This window comes from Denticeps clupeoides, chromosome 8 (genome assembly GCF_900700375.1).
Source record: "Denticeps clupeoides chromosome 8, fDenClu1.1, whole genome shotgun sequence".
In the NCBI taxonomy this organism is placed as follows: domain Eukaryota; kingdom Metazoa; phylum Chordata; class Actinopteri; order Clupeiformes; family Denticipitidae; genus Denticeps; species Denticeps clupeoides.
The window spans coordinates 7,171,142-7,188,758 of NC_041714.1; the positions used below are offsets into that span (position 1 = coordinate 7,171,142).

At 41.1% G+C, this 17,617-nt stretch overlaps 2 protein-coding genes across 28 annotated transcripts in view; both read left to right on the forward strand.

Annotated features, from left to right (window-relative positions):
- The window catches only part of col13a1 (collagen, type XIII, alpha 1), a 73,693-nt gene extending 68,699 nt beyond the window's left edge, over positions 1-4,994 (forward strand). For 22 of the 24 annotated variants that reach the window (XM_028988257.1, XM_028988258.1, XM_028988259.1 and 19 more), the window contains 2 exons: positions 24-62; positions 2,157-4,994. In XM_028988257.1, the coding sequence (XP_028844090.1) occupies positions 24-62; positions 2,157-2,189 (72 nt within the window). In that variant the 3' untranslated portion in view covers positions 2,190-4,994. The other 2 variants (XM_028988261.1, XR_003750490.1) reach the window with 2 other exon arrangements.
- A 457-nt stretch (positions 4,995-5,451) lies between these two features.
- Positions 5,452-17,360, forward strand: prkg2l (protein kinase cGMP-dependent 2, like). 4 transcript variants are annotated; one of them, XM_028988933.1, is made up of 19 exons: positions 5,452-5,557; positions 5,977-6,518; positions 8,059-8,225; positions 9,030-9,143; positions 10,883-10,988; positions 11,205-11,268; positions 11,883-11,960; positions 12,287-12,381; positions 12,576-12,644; positions 12,758-12,856; positions 13,357-13,507; positions 13,774-13,910; positions 14,542-14,631; positions 15,103-15,244; positions 15,317-15,480; positions 15,744-15,866; positions 16,220-16,282; positions 16,642-16,708; positions 16,837-17,360. In XM_028988933.1, the coding sequence occupies exons 2-19, from the start codon at positions 6,001-6,003 to the stop codon at positions 16,930-16,932; spliced, it is 2,343 nt and encodes a 780-aa protein (XP_028844766.1). In that variant the 5' UTR covers positions 5,452-5,557; positions 5,977-6,000; the 3' UTR covers positions 16,933-17,360. The 4 variants fall into 4 exon arrangements, 2 of the variants coding, with proteins under 2 accessions (XP_028844766.1, XP_028844767.1); XR_003750528.1 differs by lacking the exon at positions 16,837-17,360 and having other exon boundaries at positions 16,194-16,282; positions 16,642-16,711; XR_003750527.1 differs by lacking the exon at positions 16,837-17,360 and having other exon boundaries at positions 15,990-16,282; positions 16,642-16,697.
- The last annotated feature ends 257 nt before the right edge of the window (positions 17,361-17,617 follow it).

Sequence of the window (17,617 nt, forward strand, 5' to 3'; positions counted from 1 at the left end):
ACCATCTTCTTGCTTCTTTTTAGGGTGACGATGGTCTTCCAGTATCAGGCTGTTGGAATAAAGTAAGTAAAGACACCGCAAAATATTCAACATTCTTTGAGAAATGTGTATTTTTACCTCCCCCATTAAAAACACTGGACTGCATGCCAGCTCAGACTGAAACAAGCCCAATTTGTTCTGCTACAATTAACCTATTTTTGTTTGACTTTTTGTTTTGCAGTGACATTAACTCTGGAATGCTTTGTGTGGATTGTACATAGAATATTTATTTTTGTACTTTTGTAATTGCTCTCTTACTGATTCAAATTAATGCAAAAAAAGAAGAAAAATATAGGCATTTTTTGTACAGATTGTTTATTTTTATTATGGCTATATTGTTTATGTAATGGATTCTATACCAGTGAATTATTTCTTTTTTTTATATATATACTGTTGCTGCATATGCATGATATTTGTGCATAATGAGAACTGATATTGCCTTATTAACTTATTGTATCAGGACGTTGTGTTGTTATGTATATGAGACCATGCTGCACTGAATTGTGGGGCTGGAATGAAGTGTAAGGAGAATCAGTCAGGAGATTCAAATTAATGTATTAATTTCAAACTCAACCAGAAAGCACTGACCCAGAATCAGTCATTAAAATGTTCTGGCCACTGGACTTAAACCAGTGGTTTTCTGTCCTGTTTCTGGAGGACACCCTGTCAGAAGGGGTCAGGCTTGTAAGGGGCAAAACCATTCTTGATGGGGTCCTCAGGACCGGGACTCTGAGCCACTGATGTACATGGCCTAACAATTCAGTCAGCCTTTCCTATAAGCAGCCCAGCTAACTAATATCAGAAACGTTTTTCACCACTTGCACTAAGGCAGCTTTTATGACTTATGTCTGAAATGTGTGTTTGGGGAGTTATTCCATAAAAAGTCTTCGTTCCAAGGCTAACTTTAAAAATGTACTGTATCTCAGAAAACATCTTCTTAAAGCTTTGTAAATTAAGTTTGTTTTACTCATTTTAACATGAAGAATATTAGTGGAATATTATTTCTTCCATTGTGTCTGTTCACTTGCTGCATTGCCCACTTTTTCCTCTTTTTAAAGTGTACATATTTTTGCTAGACTCTACATATTAATTAATATTCAGCATTTTTATTCTTTCTTAAACAGCAGACAATTTTTGTTACTTTTTAAATTACTGCTGCTCATGTTCAGTCAAGCTGCTCCATCCACCATTCAGCATCTGTATTTAATCTGAAGTATGTGTAGCAGAGATACAGTACATTGGACTGCCATTGCTCATTGTTTTTATACTTGGTTTTGTGTTGTGTTCTTATCTTTCTTGTTTTTTTTAATTAAGCTAAACCAGTGTTTTACAATGTCACTTGACTGGAGTGTGTTTCCGGTGTTGCTGCTTGTTGTTCAGACGCTCTGTCTATCGCTACACTCGGCCTGTAAAGACATAATAAAACCCGCACCAGGCTTCAGTACCTCATCAATTAATGTGTGTCTGTCTCACTGACCTGAAATCAGTATTAACTACAATGATCATTAAAGCAATCAAGCCATTATTAGTTGCTTGTACCTCAATTTTTGAGGGGAAAATCTAGCTTTCACAGGAAGTGCTATTTTTCTGTAATATACTTTATACTAATTATTACTTTAATAGACTTTCCTGTGAGGTGTTACATTTATTAGGTGTTTACTCATGTTATTAGGCACACGTCAAAAGCCAAATTTAGCTGATGAGGTCTTCATGTCAGTGTGAAAATATTTTTCAGTCTCCACTGACCTCTTTGTATACTATAGTGGTTTAAAATGCTGACAGGTCAACCCCTATGTACAAACATAAAGTTCTCATTATAGTATACATTTAGTATTTATTTATTTAACTCGGCTTCAAGCATATTTCATATTTAGCACATTAAATGTATATTAAGTGTATTAACAGTTATGATGTTCTTTTGACCCATCTGATTTCATAACTGAATACACAAGAAATATGGCACTATTAAATTAATACGTTTTATTTTTCTTTTGCTGCAGCCTTGTAATTGGCTTTTAGATGGTCAGGCAACATAATCATGGCTATTTGCTGATAGCTGGACAATGTGTTCCCAGGTCAGCTAAACATTGCTTTTCCCTCCTTTTTGTCAATGAAAGGGTCAGAATCCTTTCCAGCTGGCGAAGAAGTAAGACTCCCAGAGACAAGTTTGGTCCTTGGTTCATATTTGAAGTACAACTGCCGGAGGAAACTTGAAGAATTTTGGAAATAATCTTTGAGTTTGTGATTCGCTCCTGTGGTCTCTATTCCGTGGATTTCCCAGCAGGCCGAGCAGAAAGAGAGAGAGAGAGTGAGAGAGAGAGAGTGCAGGTCAGCTCCACCAGGGGACGAGACTGAGCAGGCTGCACGAAAGATAAAGATGTAGAAAAGGTTTTCCAACACCTTTACCACTTTATCAAACCCTGTCAAAGCCACGAAGACAGAGATGCGCTTTACTGAGTTTAATATTTAATTCTTCTTTTTAATTTTATTCACTATGTGAAGAACTGTATGTAACTGCATTTTTATGAGACACCAATAACTGTGATCCTTTAATTCAGAGCAGCTCACAGAACTAGCCGACTGTCTGGGGGGGTGTCTCCGTCGGCATCAGACAGAAGCTCCAAGTTTTTTGGTTTATAATGATTCCTGACATTAGATTTCACGCAACCACTTCCCAATACCACATATATATATATATATATATATATATACACACACACACACACACACACACACACACACACATAATCTTCCTTTATCAGTGTGTGATTTTATCGGTAGGTTAAACATTTACAACCCAACTGTAAAATAGCAAGTTGTGCTGAAAATCCTTACTTCAAAGTTCTACTTTATTACAGCATGGTCATGGTGGGCAGCTAATTTCTAATGCAATCATACAGCCATTGCAACACTATACCAGTCATACGAGTCCAGCATACTGGACTTTTTCAATCAAATGTTCTTATATATATATAGATATATTTATATATTGTATGTACTGTTCACTGTTTTTATTTGAAGATGAGGTTGACTTATTACTGAGGCATTTAAAACTGCGTGCTGCTCCTAAGTGTGGAAACATCTGGAAACCCCAGTATATGGTTATCCAGAGTGTTATTTGTTGATGCTGACCTCGGTGGGGGTTAATACATTTCAAAAATATCCAAAGCCATATGTAGCATCACCAGGCCTGTCAGCAGCTATATGTTATCTCACAATTTTTGATTTGATACCTTTAATCTGATGTTCCTTTCTTTCTTTTTCTTTCTTTTTTTAACCTGAAAGCATAATGCATTCCTGATGTCCTCGTGACTCCTGTTTTCGAACCAACTTCACAGTCAAGCACATTATAAACATAATCGTGTACAAGTTTTTCAGTCTAGAATCCTACAGGTGCTCTCTATAAAGCATGATGAGCATTTCTGATGCCCTGAAAATAAGAGCTGCATAGAAAGAAAGTTCACTTATGACAGGTTACAGCATCATCATCATCATCATCATCATCATTTCAGGTCATCCAGATCCTACATGTGGACCTGCTCATTTTAATAAGGTCGTCAAAATATATCAAGGGGGTCAAAGCAGCTGAATAATCACTGCATATTAGGCTACTTTCATAAAACATCATCACTGATTATTAACAAATATGTTTTGTAATTCTTACAAAGCAGTATGCATCATGCTTATTATGATCATTGCATGTTTAATTAATTGCCAATGACAGTATTGTAACTGTCCTTTAAAAAACTTTTTTTTTTGCATGCTCTCTATGACCCAGGAGTTGACTTGGTTTTTAATGACCTCAAAAGGCTTGAAATATGTTAGTTTATGCAGCTTAAAACATTATTTTAAGCAACAAACAATCTAAATTCTTCTCATTTAGCCATTGGTAGGTGAATACACACTACATTCATACATAAAGAAAAATCACAGATGACAATAAAGCCTCATACTCGAGTTGAGTCCAACCCTAAACACAGCGCATCTTCAGAGAGAGAGATTTTTATTTATGAAATGTATTTATTTATTTATTGTGGTTCACCTCATGGCATGGCATTCACTTCAACTTTAGGGTGCGTTGCATTGCTGAATTTTGACTGACTTTGCACATTGGTAACAGTGTTTTATCCTTTTTGTGAGATGTTTGTACATTTTGATATGCATTTCCCTGGAATGCAGGGAAAAAAGAAAAACTGTGTATGAGTCAATTTCATGCTGAACATGGGCTGGACTTTTTCGATACAATTTGCAACAAGAAATAAATGTAAATAGACTTTTTAGGTGCAAAATTTCATGCGGTCTTCTGATTGGTCTAGGGTATTTTAAATTCTTGAATCATGATTCCTAAATGTTTAACTGTTCAGAAGTCATGATGAGAGCAGTAGATTTAAAGGCGATCGACATTTTCTCTGCACAGAACTTTGATGCCAGTACGCATTATGCATTCTGAAAATTCATTATGATAATTTCATTATCTTGATTTGTAAATATATTCATGTTTGGGCAACCTATGTAATCCAGCATAGTGGAGTCTATCATTAGTGATCAGTTGATCTGTATGATGTTGGGTGGAGATAAAGATGTATTTTATTGTGATATTTTGTATTTTTTGCAGACCAGAGAACACTGACAAGGGCATTTATTACAGCAAAGTTATTGAATGTTTAATTAATATTTAATTTGCATGACATTGTAAATTTTCAATATTCATTCACTTTCAACAGACAGTCATTTTCTCTATATAGTTTCCTGGGACTGAAATCTATTACCAATATCATTGTAGTGTTTTTTTGTCTTTTCACAATCTTTTGTTTCTGTGTTCTCCTCTGGTTGTAACAATGTTAATATTTTGAAATGATTACAGTGTAAAAGAGCACTGGTCTGAGATGTAAAAGTTCATTTCTTAGGAGTCAATGTTACATACTTTTTTCAAAATTAAACTGAGTTCTAAATTTGTCTTCTTGTTATATTTACCTTTTTCTACAAAAATTATAATATTTGTGTAATTAAAAAAATTGTTACACGAAAAAAAAAACCAAATAAATCTCTGCCTCACAAATATTGACGTAATCTGCAACACCCAATGTTTTAGCGTTGTCGTAATGTGCATAAACCAAACAAACCTGCTGTCAGTAGCATTATAATAAGATTTTTACTCAATTTACTCATAAACATAAATTAGACAGCTAAGTTTAAAGTAGCACTGTAATGAGAAGAAACACATTAAACAAACTGGTTGTGTGTGTGTGTGTGTGTGTGTGTGTGTATATATATAAAACGGCCACTGAAAGCGTTCTTCGACGGAGGATTTATTTTTGCACTGGTTACTGTTTTTTTCCCATTCCCGTCGCTGATTATGCGCGATTCCCGTCTTGGCCGCTAGAGGGCGCCAGCGGCGGCGCGTCACCGGCAGCCGGTCCTGCAGCGGAGCGGCAGCGTTCGTGTGATTCCGCCGATGGACGCGCAGCAGGTGCGGTTTTCCGCGCTGAAGGGAAGGTTTGCAGGAAGCTCGGATACGGTAAGTTTCGCGGCTTGTTTTTTTGCTTGTTTGTCTGCTTGATCCTTCCTGAGTTCGGGGCGTGGAAATGCAGAAGACTTGTCTTTCCCAGCTGTATGCTGTCTCGCTTATTCTCCACAAATCAGCGTATTAAACATTCATCTCTCTGTTCTGTGCTGCATTTAATTACAACATGTTTCAGTTTGCACACATCACATCACAAAAGTTCATTCACTTATAAAATAATGAATCAATTTGCAGGTGCAACGTTCTTTTTCAAATGTGAATATTAAATGTATAATGAAGAGAACTTTTAATGTACATAATATAAACGATGCCCTTCGTCCATTCTTGTGCAAAACAATATGAATAAATAGATTGATGTACCGATGTCTGCAGTATGGGGTTTACTGTATGTATGCAATGTCTGCTCTATGCAGATTGGTTGAGGAGTTGCTGTTCCTATGGTGCCCGGTCGCCCTGAGGCCATGGGCAATGGTTTGATCAAAGGCTCCCGGTTGGAAGTGAGCGGTCTTGGCCCTGTGGCCCCAAAGGAGCCCCCCGAGATGTGGCATCCGGGCCAGGAGGCGGAGCCTCAGCAACTGAAGCAGCGCATCGCTTACCTGGAGAAGGAACTGGCGCAGCGTGAGCAGGAGCTGCGGGACCAACGGCAACAGCTGCAGCTGCTTCAGAGGGAGCTGGAGGCCAAGGTCTCCCAGATAGACAAACTGCAGGACGCCATTGGCTACAATGGCCTGGGCCGCCCCCCGCCACTCAAACTTTCTTCCCACCACAGCCGTCGTCTCCTCAGTGTCATCAACCAGGGCTCCACCCGCTTCCAGCAAGTCGCTGTGATGGTGCATCGGCGCCTTAAGGCCAAAGAAGGGGTGTCCGCCGAGCCCACATCCAGACACTTTTGCTCCAACCAGCAGAGGGCATGGCGTGGGTCTATAGAGAGAGTGCGCATTCGTAAAGAATCAAGGTAAACAGTCAGGCATCTGGATCTTCATTCTACGCAGCGTTACAATCTATTTATCAAATTTACGTTCAAAGTAGCACTACATAACATCTTGCTCCCTCCCCCTATAGTTACTGTGTGGGAGTTACTTTAATAAATAAGACTTGTGTCTTGTACGTGTGCTGAGATGGGGCAGAGGATAAATGGCTTCTCTCATCTTTAAAAACACACTTAAAAGTGAAGTGATTGTGAAACACTGCAGCACAGCACACGGTGACACAACGAAATGTGTCCTCTGCTTTTAACCATCACCCTTGGTAAGCAGAGGGCTGCCATGACAGACGCCCGGGGAGCAGTGTGGCCACTTCCTTAACCGCTAGGCCACCACTGCCCCACAACCAGGAATGTACTAGGTATCATGGGCCCAATATGGAGAGACATATTCCCAAATAACCAGAGTTTATAACCTAGTATGGTATTATGGTCATGACCATATACATTTACATTTACATTTACAGCATTTATCAGACGCCCTTATCCAGAGCGACTTACAATCAGTAGTTTCAGGGACAGTCCCCCCCTGGAGCAACTTAGGGTTAAGTGTCTTGCTCAGGGACACAATGGTAGTAAGTGGGATTCGAACCCAGGTCTTCTGGTTCATAGGTGAGTGTGTTACCCACTAGGCTACTACCACCCTGACCACAGCCAGTTATTTGGCATTTATGTGCGTAACTGGTCTGTACAAATAATACTGTTGTCCACTCCATCTTTGTATGCATAAAAAATGAGGTAATATTTGCATGGAACAGAAAAATCTCTGAACAGTACTTTGTCAGCTGTTGCCATATAGGTGTACTTAGGATCCAGTAATGCTGTGGGAATGTGTGATGTCATCTGGTGGTAGTGACATCATCTTTAGCTTGTGGGTGGTCAAATGTTAACTGACTGTTCATGTTGATTTAAAAACAATGGACGGAATATTGAGTAAAATCCAGGTAGCCGGTGCGGGTCAGAGGGACAATAGGATGTGGAATTCAGAAGGAATAATAAGGAGACATGCTCAGTCAGGGAGAAGAAGAAGAAGAAGAAACACCATGATGTTTGGAAAAGTGACTCTTCCAGAGAAAGGAGGCAGGAAGACGTTGCTGTGACCTGATGTTTCGTAGCATCTCCCATGGTGATGGGGCTTAAAAGTGGCATAACATTAGCATAACACACCGCGCTGATCTCATCTGTATAGGTGGATCGTTACGGATTTTCATGAATTAGCCATTCAGAGGCAGACCACATGATCCGGCCGGTAATGCATGCGCAAGACGTGATGCCGTGTGATGTGCTAATCAGGCCGCTCCGGTTTAAGGGCCTAAGAGGGCGGATGTGACTGGACGTGGGCTGGGCCAGCGTGTACACACACATGCGACGGGCTTCTGATTACTGACATACACACACACACACACACACACACACACACATACATATGCTGTCTGAAATGCAACCAGTGGAGTTACACACACATCACCGCAGCGTCCTCACGTCTCAAGCCTCGTGTCACTCTGTCTCGCAGCACCAAGAAGCTGATTAACGAAGCGCTGATGAACAACGACTTCCTGAAGAGGCTGGAGGCGCAGCACCTGCGGGAGATGGTGGACTGCATGTACGAGCGTGTCTACGCGGCCGAGCAGCTGGTCATTCAGGAGGGGGAGCCTGGGAACTTCCTCTATGTCTTAGCAGGTCCTCGCTTCCTTTTCTCCATCACACCTCCTTACAGCTGAGACCTGGTTCCCGCTGTCCCCAAAACCCTCAACACTGCTTCAGAACCCCACACACTCACCTGTAAGAACCTTACAGTGTCCAACGTGTCTTCGAGAAATATTTAACAATGGCACCAAATGCCATCAGCAGATGTCTGAAGCACCTTACACACAAGGTGATATTTTCGACAATCCTCTGATTTAGAGTGACTGACACGTAATCAGACTTCCAGTCCTCCCAGAACAGCTCAGGGTTAAGTGTCTTGCTCAGGGACACAATGGTAGTAAGTGAGGTTTGAACCTGTGACTTTGTGGTCTTCTGGCCAGTCAAATACCCCAAACCACATTTCTAAACAGAGATGGACATTGCAGCATCATTCCCTTCTTACAGTACTGAAATGTGCAGTTTCCAGTTTTTAACTGCACTGAAATATTAAAAGGGTATTTGTGTAAGATTATGTAAGATTAGGGACTCAGGGATTCTAAGTGAACCCAAACCTTGAAAGTCATTGTTTTGTTTTGACACTGTGATACACAGCACAGCACACGGTGACACACAACAAAAGGTTTCCTCTGCACTTAACCAATGGCCCTTAGTGAACAGTGGGCAGCCATGCAAGACGCCCGGGGAGGTGATGTGTAGGATGGTTCCCTGCTCAAAGGGACCTCAGTGGCACCTTGATGTTACGGGATTTGAACACGCAAGCCAACAGCCCTCCTCTTGTATGAGTGTCCATGCTGAATGTGTGATTGTTTTCATGGCTACTTGTGCATGTTTCTGTAGATGGCCTCCTGGAGGTCATTCAAAATGCAAAGCTCCTAGGACAGATGCGTCCTGGGACAGCCTTTGGGGAGTTGGCCATCCTCTACAACTGCAGGAGGACCGCCACAGTTAAGGGTGAGAGAGTGAGTTTGGATGTGTGGGTAAGGGATTGTGTGGCTTTTTGTGCAGCATGTATAACCTGTGTGGGGTTGTTCCATTAGTTCAGCTTTTAGGTTTACCAAAAGAGGAACTTTTATGATGTTTCTATGAACATGGTAGGAGCCAATAGGAGGAACCCATTGAGGAGCTTTCTCATTCTGGGCTATTTAAACCCCTTCCTCTCAATACGTCAATAAGTTTGAATGCAGCACAAGGTCCCACCATCTCCGAACTTCCTTCTTGGTTTCTTTACTTTTCCCAGTATGTAATGTACCTACTAAGGTCAGCAGAAATTACAAATGACATTGACTATTATAATCATCTCCGGACCACATCTGCTACCTGAACCAACATGCAGATTTTCAGTGTGTTTATGACCTAGTATGGTATTATGGTCATGACCATTTACATTTACATTTACAGCATTTATCAGACGCCCTTATCCAGAGCGACTTACAATCAGTAGTTTCAGGGACAGTCTCCCTGGAGCAACTTAGGGTTAAGTGTCTTGCTCAGGGACACAATGGTAGTAAGTGGGATTCGAACCCAGGTCTTCTGGTTCATAGGTGAGTGTGTTACCCACTAGGCTACTACCACCCTGACCACAGCCAGTTATTTGGCATTTATGTGCGTAACTGGTCTGTACAAATAATAGGAGCCAATAGGAGGAACCCATTGAGGAGCTTTCTCATTCTGGGCTATTTAAACCCCTTCCTCTCAATACGTCAATAAGTTTGAATGCAGCACAAGGTCCCACCATCTCCGAACTTCCTTCTTGGTTTCTTTACTTTTCCCAGTATGTAATGTACCTACTAAGGTCAGCAGAAATTACAAATGACATTGACTATTATAATCATCTCCGGACCACATCTGCTACCTGAACCAACATGCAGATTTTCAGTGTGTTTATGACCTAGTATGGTATTATGGTCATGACCATTTACATTTACATTTACAGCATTTATCAGACGCCCTTATCCAGAGCGACTTACAATCAGTAGTTTCAGGGACAGTCTCCCTGGAGCAACTTAGGGTTAAGTGTCTTGCTCAGGGACACAATGGTAGTAAGTGGGATTCGAACCCAGGTCTTCTGGTTCATAGGTGAGTGTGTTACCCACTAGGCTACTACCACCCTGACCACAGCCAGTTATTTGGCATTTATGTGCGTAACTGGTCTGTACAAATAATAGGAGCCAATAGGAGGAACCCATTGAGGAGCTTTCTCATTCTGGGCTATTTAAACCCCTTCCTCTCAATACGTCAATAAGTTTGAATGCAGCACAAGGTCCCACCATCTCCGAACTTCCTTCTTGGTTTCTTTACTTTTCCCAGTATGTAATGTACCTACTAAGGTCAGCAGAAATTACAAATGACATTGACTATTATAATCATCTCCGGACCACATCTGCTACCTGAACCAACATGCAGATTTTCAGTGTGTTTATGTAAGCATTCTGATGAACGAGCAAAAGAGTGCCTTTAAGATGTCCCCGTTATAATTCTATTTGTTTAATTGGTGAACTTCATATGAAAAGAGCCAAATTGGAGCTTGCGACTGTGATGCATGGTCTCAGTGAGTGAAGCGTTGAAGGTCAGCATTGGAAACCCAACCTGAACTTTGTAGAGATAACGGCAGAAACTCTAGTAGCCTGTCCTGGCGTGGCCTGTCCTGTCATTGTACGACTTGTATGATGTTTCTGTGTTTCTTTATCCAGCTGTGACCCAGTCAGTGATCTGGGCTCTGGACCGGCAGACCTTCCAAAGCATCATGATGAGGTCTACACAGGCCCGGCAGGAAGAGTATTTCAGCTTTCTCCGCAGGTAAGTGCACACGCATTGCCAGACTGAACTTCACAGTAAATAAAATCGTATTTTGATTAATGAAACACAAGTGACTACTTGTAGGCAATGCATAAAAAAATCCTGTTCTGAATGAACGTGAACTAACAGTGAAAATCACATCTACTGCATTCACATGGACGTCTGTGTTCAAGTTGTTCCTTTCTACTGTTGTGTTCTACTGTTCCTGTCCTCTAGTGTGTCTCTCCTGAAGAATCTGCCAGAGGAGAAATTGGCAAAAATTGTGGACTGTCTGGACGTGGTAATTCTTACTAAACTGAAAAATAAATTAATAAATCACCTTTGCAGTGGAACTACAGGGTGGGCCATTTATATGGATACACCTTAATAAAATGGGAATGGTTGGTGACATTGAACACATTTTATAAGTGGTCAGAAACTTGTAAATAACTCATGAAAGAATAAAGTTATGTTAAAACCATTTTTTTCTTGTGAAATTACCAATAAATTTGATGTGTCACATGACCCTCTTCCTATTGGATCCAAGATGACCGACTTCAAAATGGCCACTATGGTCACCACCCATCTTGAAAAGTTTGCCCCCTCACATATACTAATGTGCCACAAACAGGACGTTAATATCACCAACCATTCCATTTTATTAAGGTGTATCCATATAAATGGCCCACCCTGTATTATATAATGTAACAATCATGGGACTTGTTCTCTAGTATCAGGTCAAGGGCATACTCAGGATTTGCATAAATAGATACTCATGGTAGTTATATGAAACTAACCAGCTTTTTGGACTCATATTGTGTTTCTGTCTTGTTTTATCTTGCTTTATTCATGTAAATCCCGAGGAAGCCATTGACCTTACTTATTATTAAGCAGATTCTCTTGTGTCTATTCAAGGATTATTTTGATAAAGGAGATTACATCATTCGCGAGGGAGAAGAGGGCAACACGTTTTTCATTATAGCTAAAGGAGAGGTACGTTCATCCATTTGTGTTCCTTTTGACTGAATGTGGTGGACATGTGTGGGTCATGGAGCTTGGGTGGTAGTAGCCTAGTGGGTAACACACTCGCCTATGAACCAGAAGACCCAGGTTCAAATCCCACTTACTACCATTGTGTCCCAGAGCAAGACACTTAACTTAACTACTGATTGTAAGTCGCTCTGGATAAGGGCGTCTGATAAATGCTGTAAATGTAAATGGGTGGTGTTTTTAATCCTCTGTAGTGCGGTGTGTGTTAACATGTTCACGGGCTGATTTTTTTCTGTAGTAAAGTAGTGTTTGATGCGTTTTCTCTTTAGGTCTCTGTGACTCAGACTCTAGAAGGATTTGCGGACCCCCAAGAAATTAAGACCCTTGGAGTGGGTGATTATTTTGGGGAGAAAGCACTGATAAGGTAGAGACTTACTGACAATCACATGTGCTGAGTACAAATACAGTGTGGAAAATATGCCACAGTCTGCTCTCCATACATCTGTGGGTGGGGGTGGCTGCTGGAATGCCAGTTTTCTGAGCAGAACAGAGCTCAGCTGTCAGACAAACAATGAGGCGATGCAGCCGCCACTGAATGCTGCCCGTTTCCCTCTACAGCGAGGACGTCCGCTCGGCTAACATCATCGCTAATGAAAACGACACACAGTGCCTTGTGGTGGATAGAGAGTGAGAATTGTACACACACACACACACACACACTTGCAATTATCATGAAGGTAGGCTGATGGTGGTCCATGCTGTCCTTGACTGGGTTTTGCTCTCTTCCTGGTCCTCCCCAGTAACTTTAACCAGATGGTGGGAACATACGAGGAGCTGCAGGCCTACCTGCAGGAGTATGTGGAGCAGCTGTCTCTGTGCGACAAGAGGAGGAACGCAGCGTGAGTCCCGACACCCAGGACACTGAGAACATTCACAGGACCAAGCACTGTGTCCACGGGTTCTGTATTTGTACATCCTACAAAGTTCTTTTATATACCACCTTGTATTCCATTATGACTGCATTTTTTTAAATACCTGCACAGCACGTTCTGGATAGAGGACGGGCTTTGGGACTAATATGATTTCAGGGTTTTTTAAAAAATCTGAAAAAGCAATATTAGTATATGGTGGCCTATATTAGATTTTGCGATGAGTGTTTAAATTGATCTTGATTTTGTCTTCATTAATCTTATGTTTGTCTTATATTTGGGACAGTATGGTACATATTCTAACATATAATCAGATTACATGATAATTTAGATTATAAAAGATTACTATTTTGTAAAATTGTTGTGTTTCAGTCATGTGATTTACAACCAGCATTGCATTACATTTCTTAAGTAATCTACCCAAAACTGCTGTTATTAAGCACAGCGCATCCTCCCCTTGTTCTTACCAGGCCCCAGTCTCCTCTCTTCGATTCCAGCCCGGCTGCTGTGGAGGAGAGGCGCCTGAGGGAGAAACTTTCACACCTGCGGATCGACGCCCCTTTCCAGCACCTGCAGATAATCGCTACCCTGGGCATGGGCGGGTTTGGTCGGGTAGAGCTGGTGAGCGATGCCCACAGCATTCAGTGCCATTCAGGTCGACAGGTCAACAGAGTGACTGTGCCTGTACACAGTGCTCTCTGGGTGGATTTCATGGCTGCCCACTGCTTACTAAGGGTGGTAGTTATCACAATCACTCACTTTCAGTGCATGCATGTGTTTAAGGAGGTTAAGAGCTCAACAGAGATTGTTTAATTGAATTGCTCAGTGTGTCAGTGTGTTGGTGGAACAAAGACAGTTTCTGGTTCTTGCTCTTTGCTCTATTATAGGTTAAGTTTAGGGACGAGGACATGACTTTTGCTCTGAAGTGCATCAAAAAGAAGCATATTGTGGACACCAGGCAACAGGAGCACATATACTCAGAAAAGGACATTCTTCAGCAGAGTAACTGCAGATTCATCATCAGGTCAGAGGCAGGAGCTGTCCTAAAATATATTGAGTAGTCGTTTAATATAAAATCGTGGGATTCCCACAATTAGCAGAGTTGGTGAGACAAATGTCATGCTTAATGGGTGAAACCTGGGTGAAACTTGAGAGACTGTGAGAAACTGGGTGCTGCTGAGTTGACCTTCTCCCTTGCTGGTTACCAAGGCGATGCCTGCAGAAATGTTAGCATATCGCTGCACTTCTGTTGACTGTGTGACATTAAAGGACAAAGAGACCAGATTCAGCGTGATCAACCAGGCCTTAAGAATTGGATGTATAAAAAAAAAACAGTAACAACACAACTCCCATAAAAGGCCATTCTGTCAAACCCTGCAGTGTTGCTAGGTTGGGTGGTCTTGATATTAAATTTCTTTTAGAACCAAATTATTATTTAAGTATGTTATGTATTAATAAAGATTCAGATAACTAGCAAGTGAATTTTCTTGTTCTGATATTAGCAAACAAGGCTTTCTTCTTTTATTATTACATTACAAACTATGGCTCTTCGTTGAAACCTCCCATTGCCTTTCACATCAGTTCTTCATATCAGGTTTTTTAGGGTCACTTAATTGCTGCATGTGTTCAGATGTTCTTTTCTCTGTGCATTATAGACTGTATCGAACGTACCGGGATGCTAAGTTTGTGTACATGCTACTGGAAGTCTGTCTTGGAGGAGAGCTGTGGAGCGTGCTGAGGGACATGTGAGTGTACGTCCATTTCCCTCCACACTACAATTCACAGTACATGATGCCTCTTAAATTGCTCTGTGTCTTAACCAGCTTCTTTATATTTAAGCAGCGTTTATACAGTTTATACAATATTTATGCAGAGATTGACTCTCTGACCCTTCGTGGACCTACACTACCAGTCAAAAGTTTGGACGCGCCAACTCATTAATTGGTCTTGCATTTTTTAAACTATGAAACAAAACTGAAGGCACAGAACTATGGAACAGGAACACACATAAGGTTTTGTAATAAATACACAAACAATGCAAACAAGGCAAAATCCAAACTTTATACTGGTAGTGTATATTGTATGAACCTATTACAGTACAGTTGACAGTTTTTAATTAGATAATCTTTAAACCATATAACGATGAATAAACCTGAAATTATATATTATTAAGGGTCAATCATTTTGAAACGATGATGATTGATGCTGTGTTCTAGGAGTTTCTTTGAGGAATCCACCGCCCGCTTCTGTATCGGTTGTGTTCTTGAAGCCTTTGATTACTTGCACGGAAAGGGCATTGTGTACAGAGACCTGAAGCCAGAGAATCTGCTGCTGGATGCAGAGGGTTATGTGAAGATGGTAAGATGGTGAAATCACACTGGTCTTTCCATCGCATTTATCACATACCGAATGTCAATCCGTCTCATCTAGGCAGACTTTGGATTTGCTAAGAAGATTGGACTAGGAAAGAAGACCTGGACGTTCTGCGGCACGCCTGAGTATGTGGCCCCTGAAGTTATCATGAACAAAGGTCACGACTTCGGTGCTGACTGCTGGTCTCTGGGCATCCTCGTCTTTGAGCTTCTCACTGGCAGGTACTGACGTACATGCTAACATGATGCCGTATGCCTTTTTTGTTTTTTACTGTATACCGTCAGTCCCTGTGTGGAGTTAATTAAATTAACCAGAACAATTTCACCACAAATTTAGTTCTAAAGCAAAAAGTTGGCATCACCACAACAAGTTATTGTGCAACAGACTTCCAAACATTGCAAATTCCAGCTGTATCTGTCTGAGGCCCGTCTCCACACAGGGTTCTCTTCGCCAAACGCAACTCAGCTAACTGTCTCTTTACCAGCCCACCATTTACTGGGTCTGACCCTATAAAGATTTATACCATGGTGCTCCATGGCATTGAGAAGGTGGACATTCCCAAGAGGATTAGCAAACATCCAGAGAACCTGATCAGGAGACTTTGCAAGTATGTCCTTATCTGTCTTCACCACTTTTAAGCAGTCCTACCACTCACTGCTCCCACGTATCCATACATTTTAAACAAATCTTTTTGACAAATATGATCATTAGTTGTGCTTCTGCTTGGAAGGTGTGTTTTTATTATTATGGTGAATCCCAAATCTGGAGAACAGTGAGACACGTTTGTTTCACACAGCTGCAGAAAGTGCATGAGGTCTGTGAAAGTGTCAACCAGGCAGCCGAGTGTTGCTGTAGTGTTAAGTCATCGTGTCATTCTGTTTTTTTTTAAATAAAGGAACATATGTGTGTGTGTGTGTGTGTGTGTGTGTATCAGCCCCCCTGATGGTATTATTACACCAGGTTGAATCCTGCTGAGAGACTGGGCAACAAGAAGAATGGAATCATAGACATAAAGAAGCACAAGTAAGTGTAACACTCTGTCTCTCTCAACAGTGTTTATGATGCCACCTAATAGGCATGTATGCAAATTGCATCTGTTATTTCCATATAAAAACAAGTCATTTGTGCCCCAAAACTCTACAGTTCTTCCCTTTTGATGTCAGTTTTAATAATGCTGTTGGCATCATAATGTTGAAGCCCTCTGTATCTACACCCACTGATAAGTCTTTATACACCATGGCTGTCAGTAGGGACAAAAAGTCATGTCCCATTGTCACTCCACCAAAGAAAATCCTCGTCAATTTTTTCACTTTATTTCATGAAACAGGCCCAGTCATGCAGCATGTGTATTGACTTTTTTCTCCCTTGTGGTAATTTATGAGGTGGTTCCAAGGCTTTAACTGGGAAGGCCTAAGACAGCGCAAGCTGGATTCCCCCCTGAGAAGAGAGGTGGGTGTGTGTTTCAGACCGCTATAGTTATAAAGGTACTCCATAACCTCAGTTGTACACTATGGTCTGAGTTGTATGAGTGTGGATGATAATAAATGTCTCAAGGAGTAATGTGAATTTTATTCCAGCTGACAGGTCCTCTGGATCACAGCTACTTTGACACTTTCCCTCCTGAGCTGGAGGAACCTCCAGATGAGCTGTCAGGGTGGGACAGGGACTTCTGAGATACAGACATTTATCTCTCTCTCAACCATGGCAAATTAGCATGAATCACCAGGGAGTCCTTACAGTATTTGCAAGTTATTGCGAGCAGGACAGTTAAGTGATAAGAGGTGAAAAAAGGGGGAAAATGTAAAGAGATGTTTTTTGTTTTATAAAATGCTGTCATAAGATTCCACTCAGAACCCTTTCTTTTTTCTTCATTAAAGGATGTTGGATTTGTCTGTTTCTTATGAGGATTATTCTCATTGTGATGTCACAATCAGACAGATCTGCATTTCTCATCAAATGCCTTACATTTCCAGAAGCCTTATTCAGTTTGTACTGATAAGACGTGTGGCTCAGTAGTTCCCATGACAGTGACTCAGGCTGTGAAGTTAATCTTTTGTATTTTGAAAATATTTTAAATAAAATATAAAAAGATGTGTTTTTACACAGATTGTTAATTTTTGTGGTTGTTTGAGGTTGCCTTGGTCTTGGATTCATCCATGCATGGAAATGTCCTGATTGTCACGCTGCATGAAGTTCAGCAGAACTTGGAAGTGGGGATGTAGCCCTTAACAATGGCAAACGACAGACTAGAGGCTAAGATGCTGAGTGCACGTTGCACAAAAAGCAGGCACACAAAGGTACAAACACACCAAACTAAGGTCAGACTACAGTCAGGACAGGGTACTGATGAGGGCAAAG

Bases quoted from the DNA above. Each gene is read 5' to 3' on its own strand.
- prkg2l (XM_028988933.1), top strand. From the start codon at position 6,001: ATGGTGCCCGGTCGCCCTGAGGCCATGGGCAATGGTTTGATCAAAGGC. The intron at 13,508-13,773 runs GTGAGCGATGCC...GCTCTATTATAG, and splicing joins GGTTTGGTCGGGTAGAGCTG to GTTAAGTTTAGGGACGAGGA. The intron at 16,709-16,836 runs GTGGGTGTGTGT...ATTTTATTCCAG, and splicing joins ATTCCCCCCTGAGAAGAGAG to CTGACAGGTCCTCTGGATCA.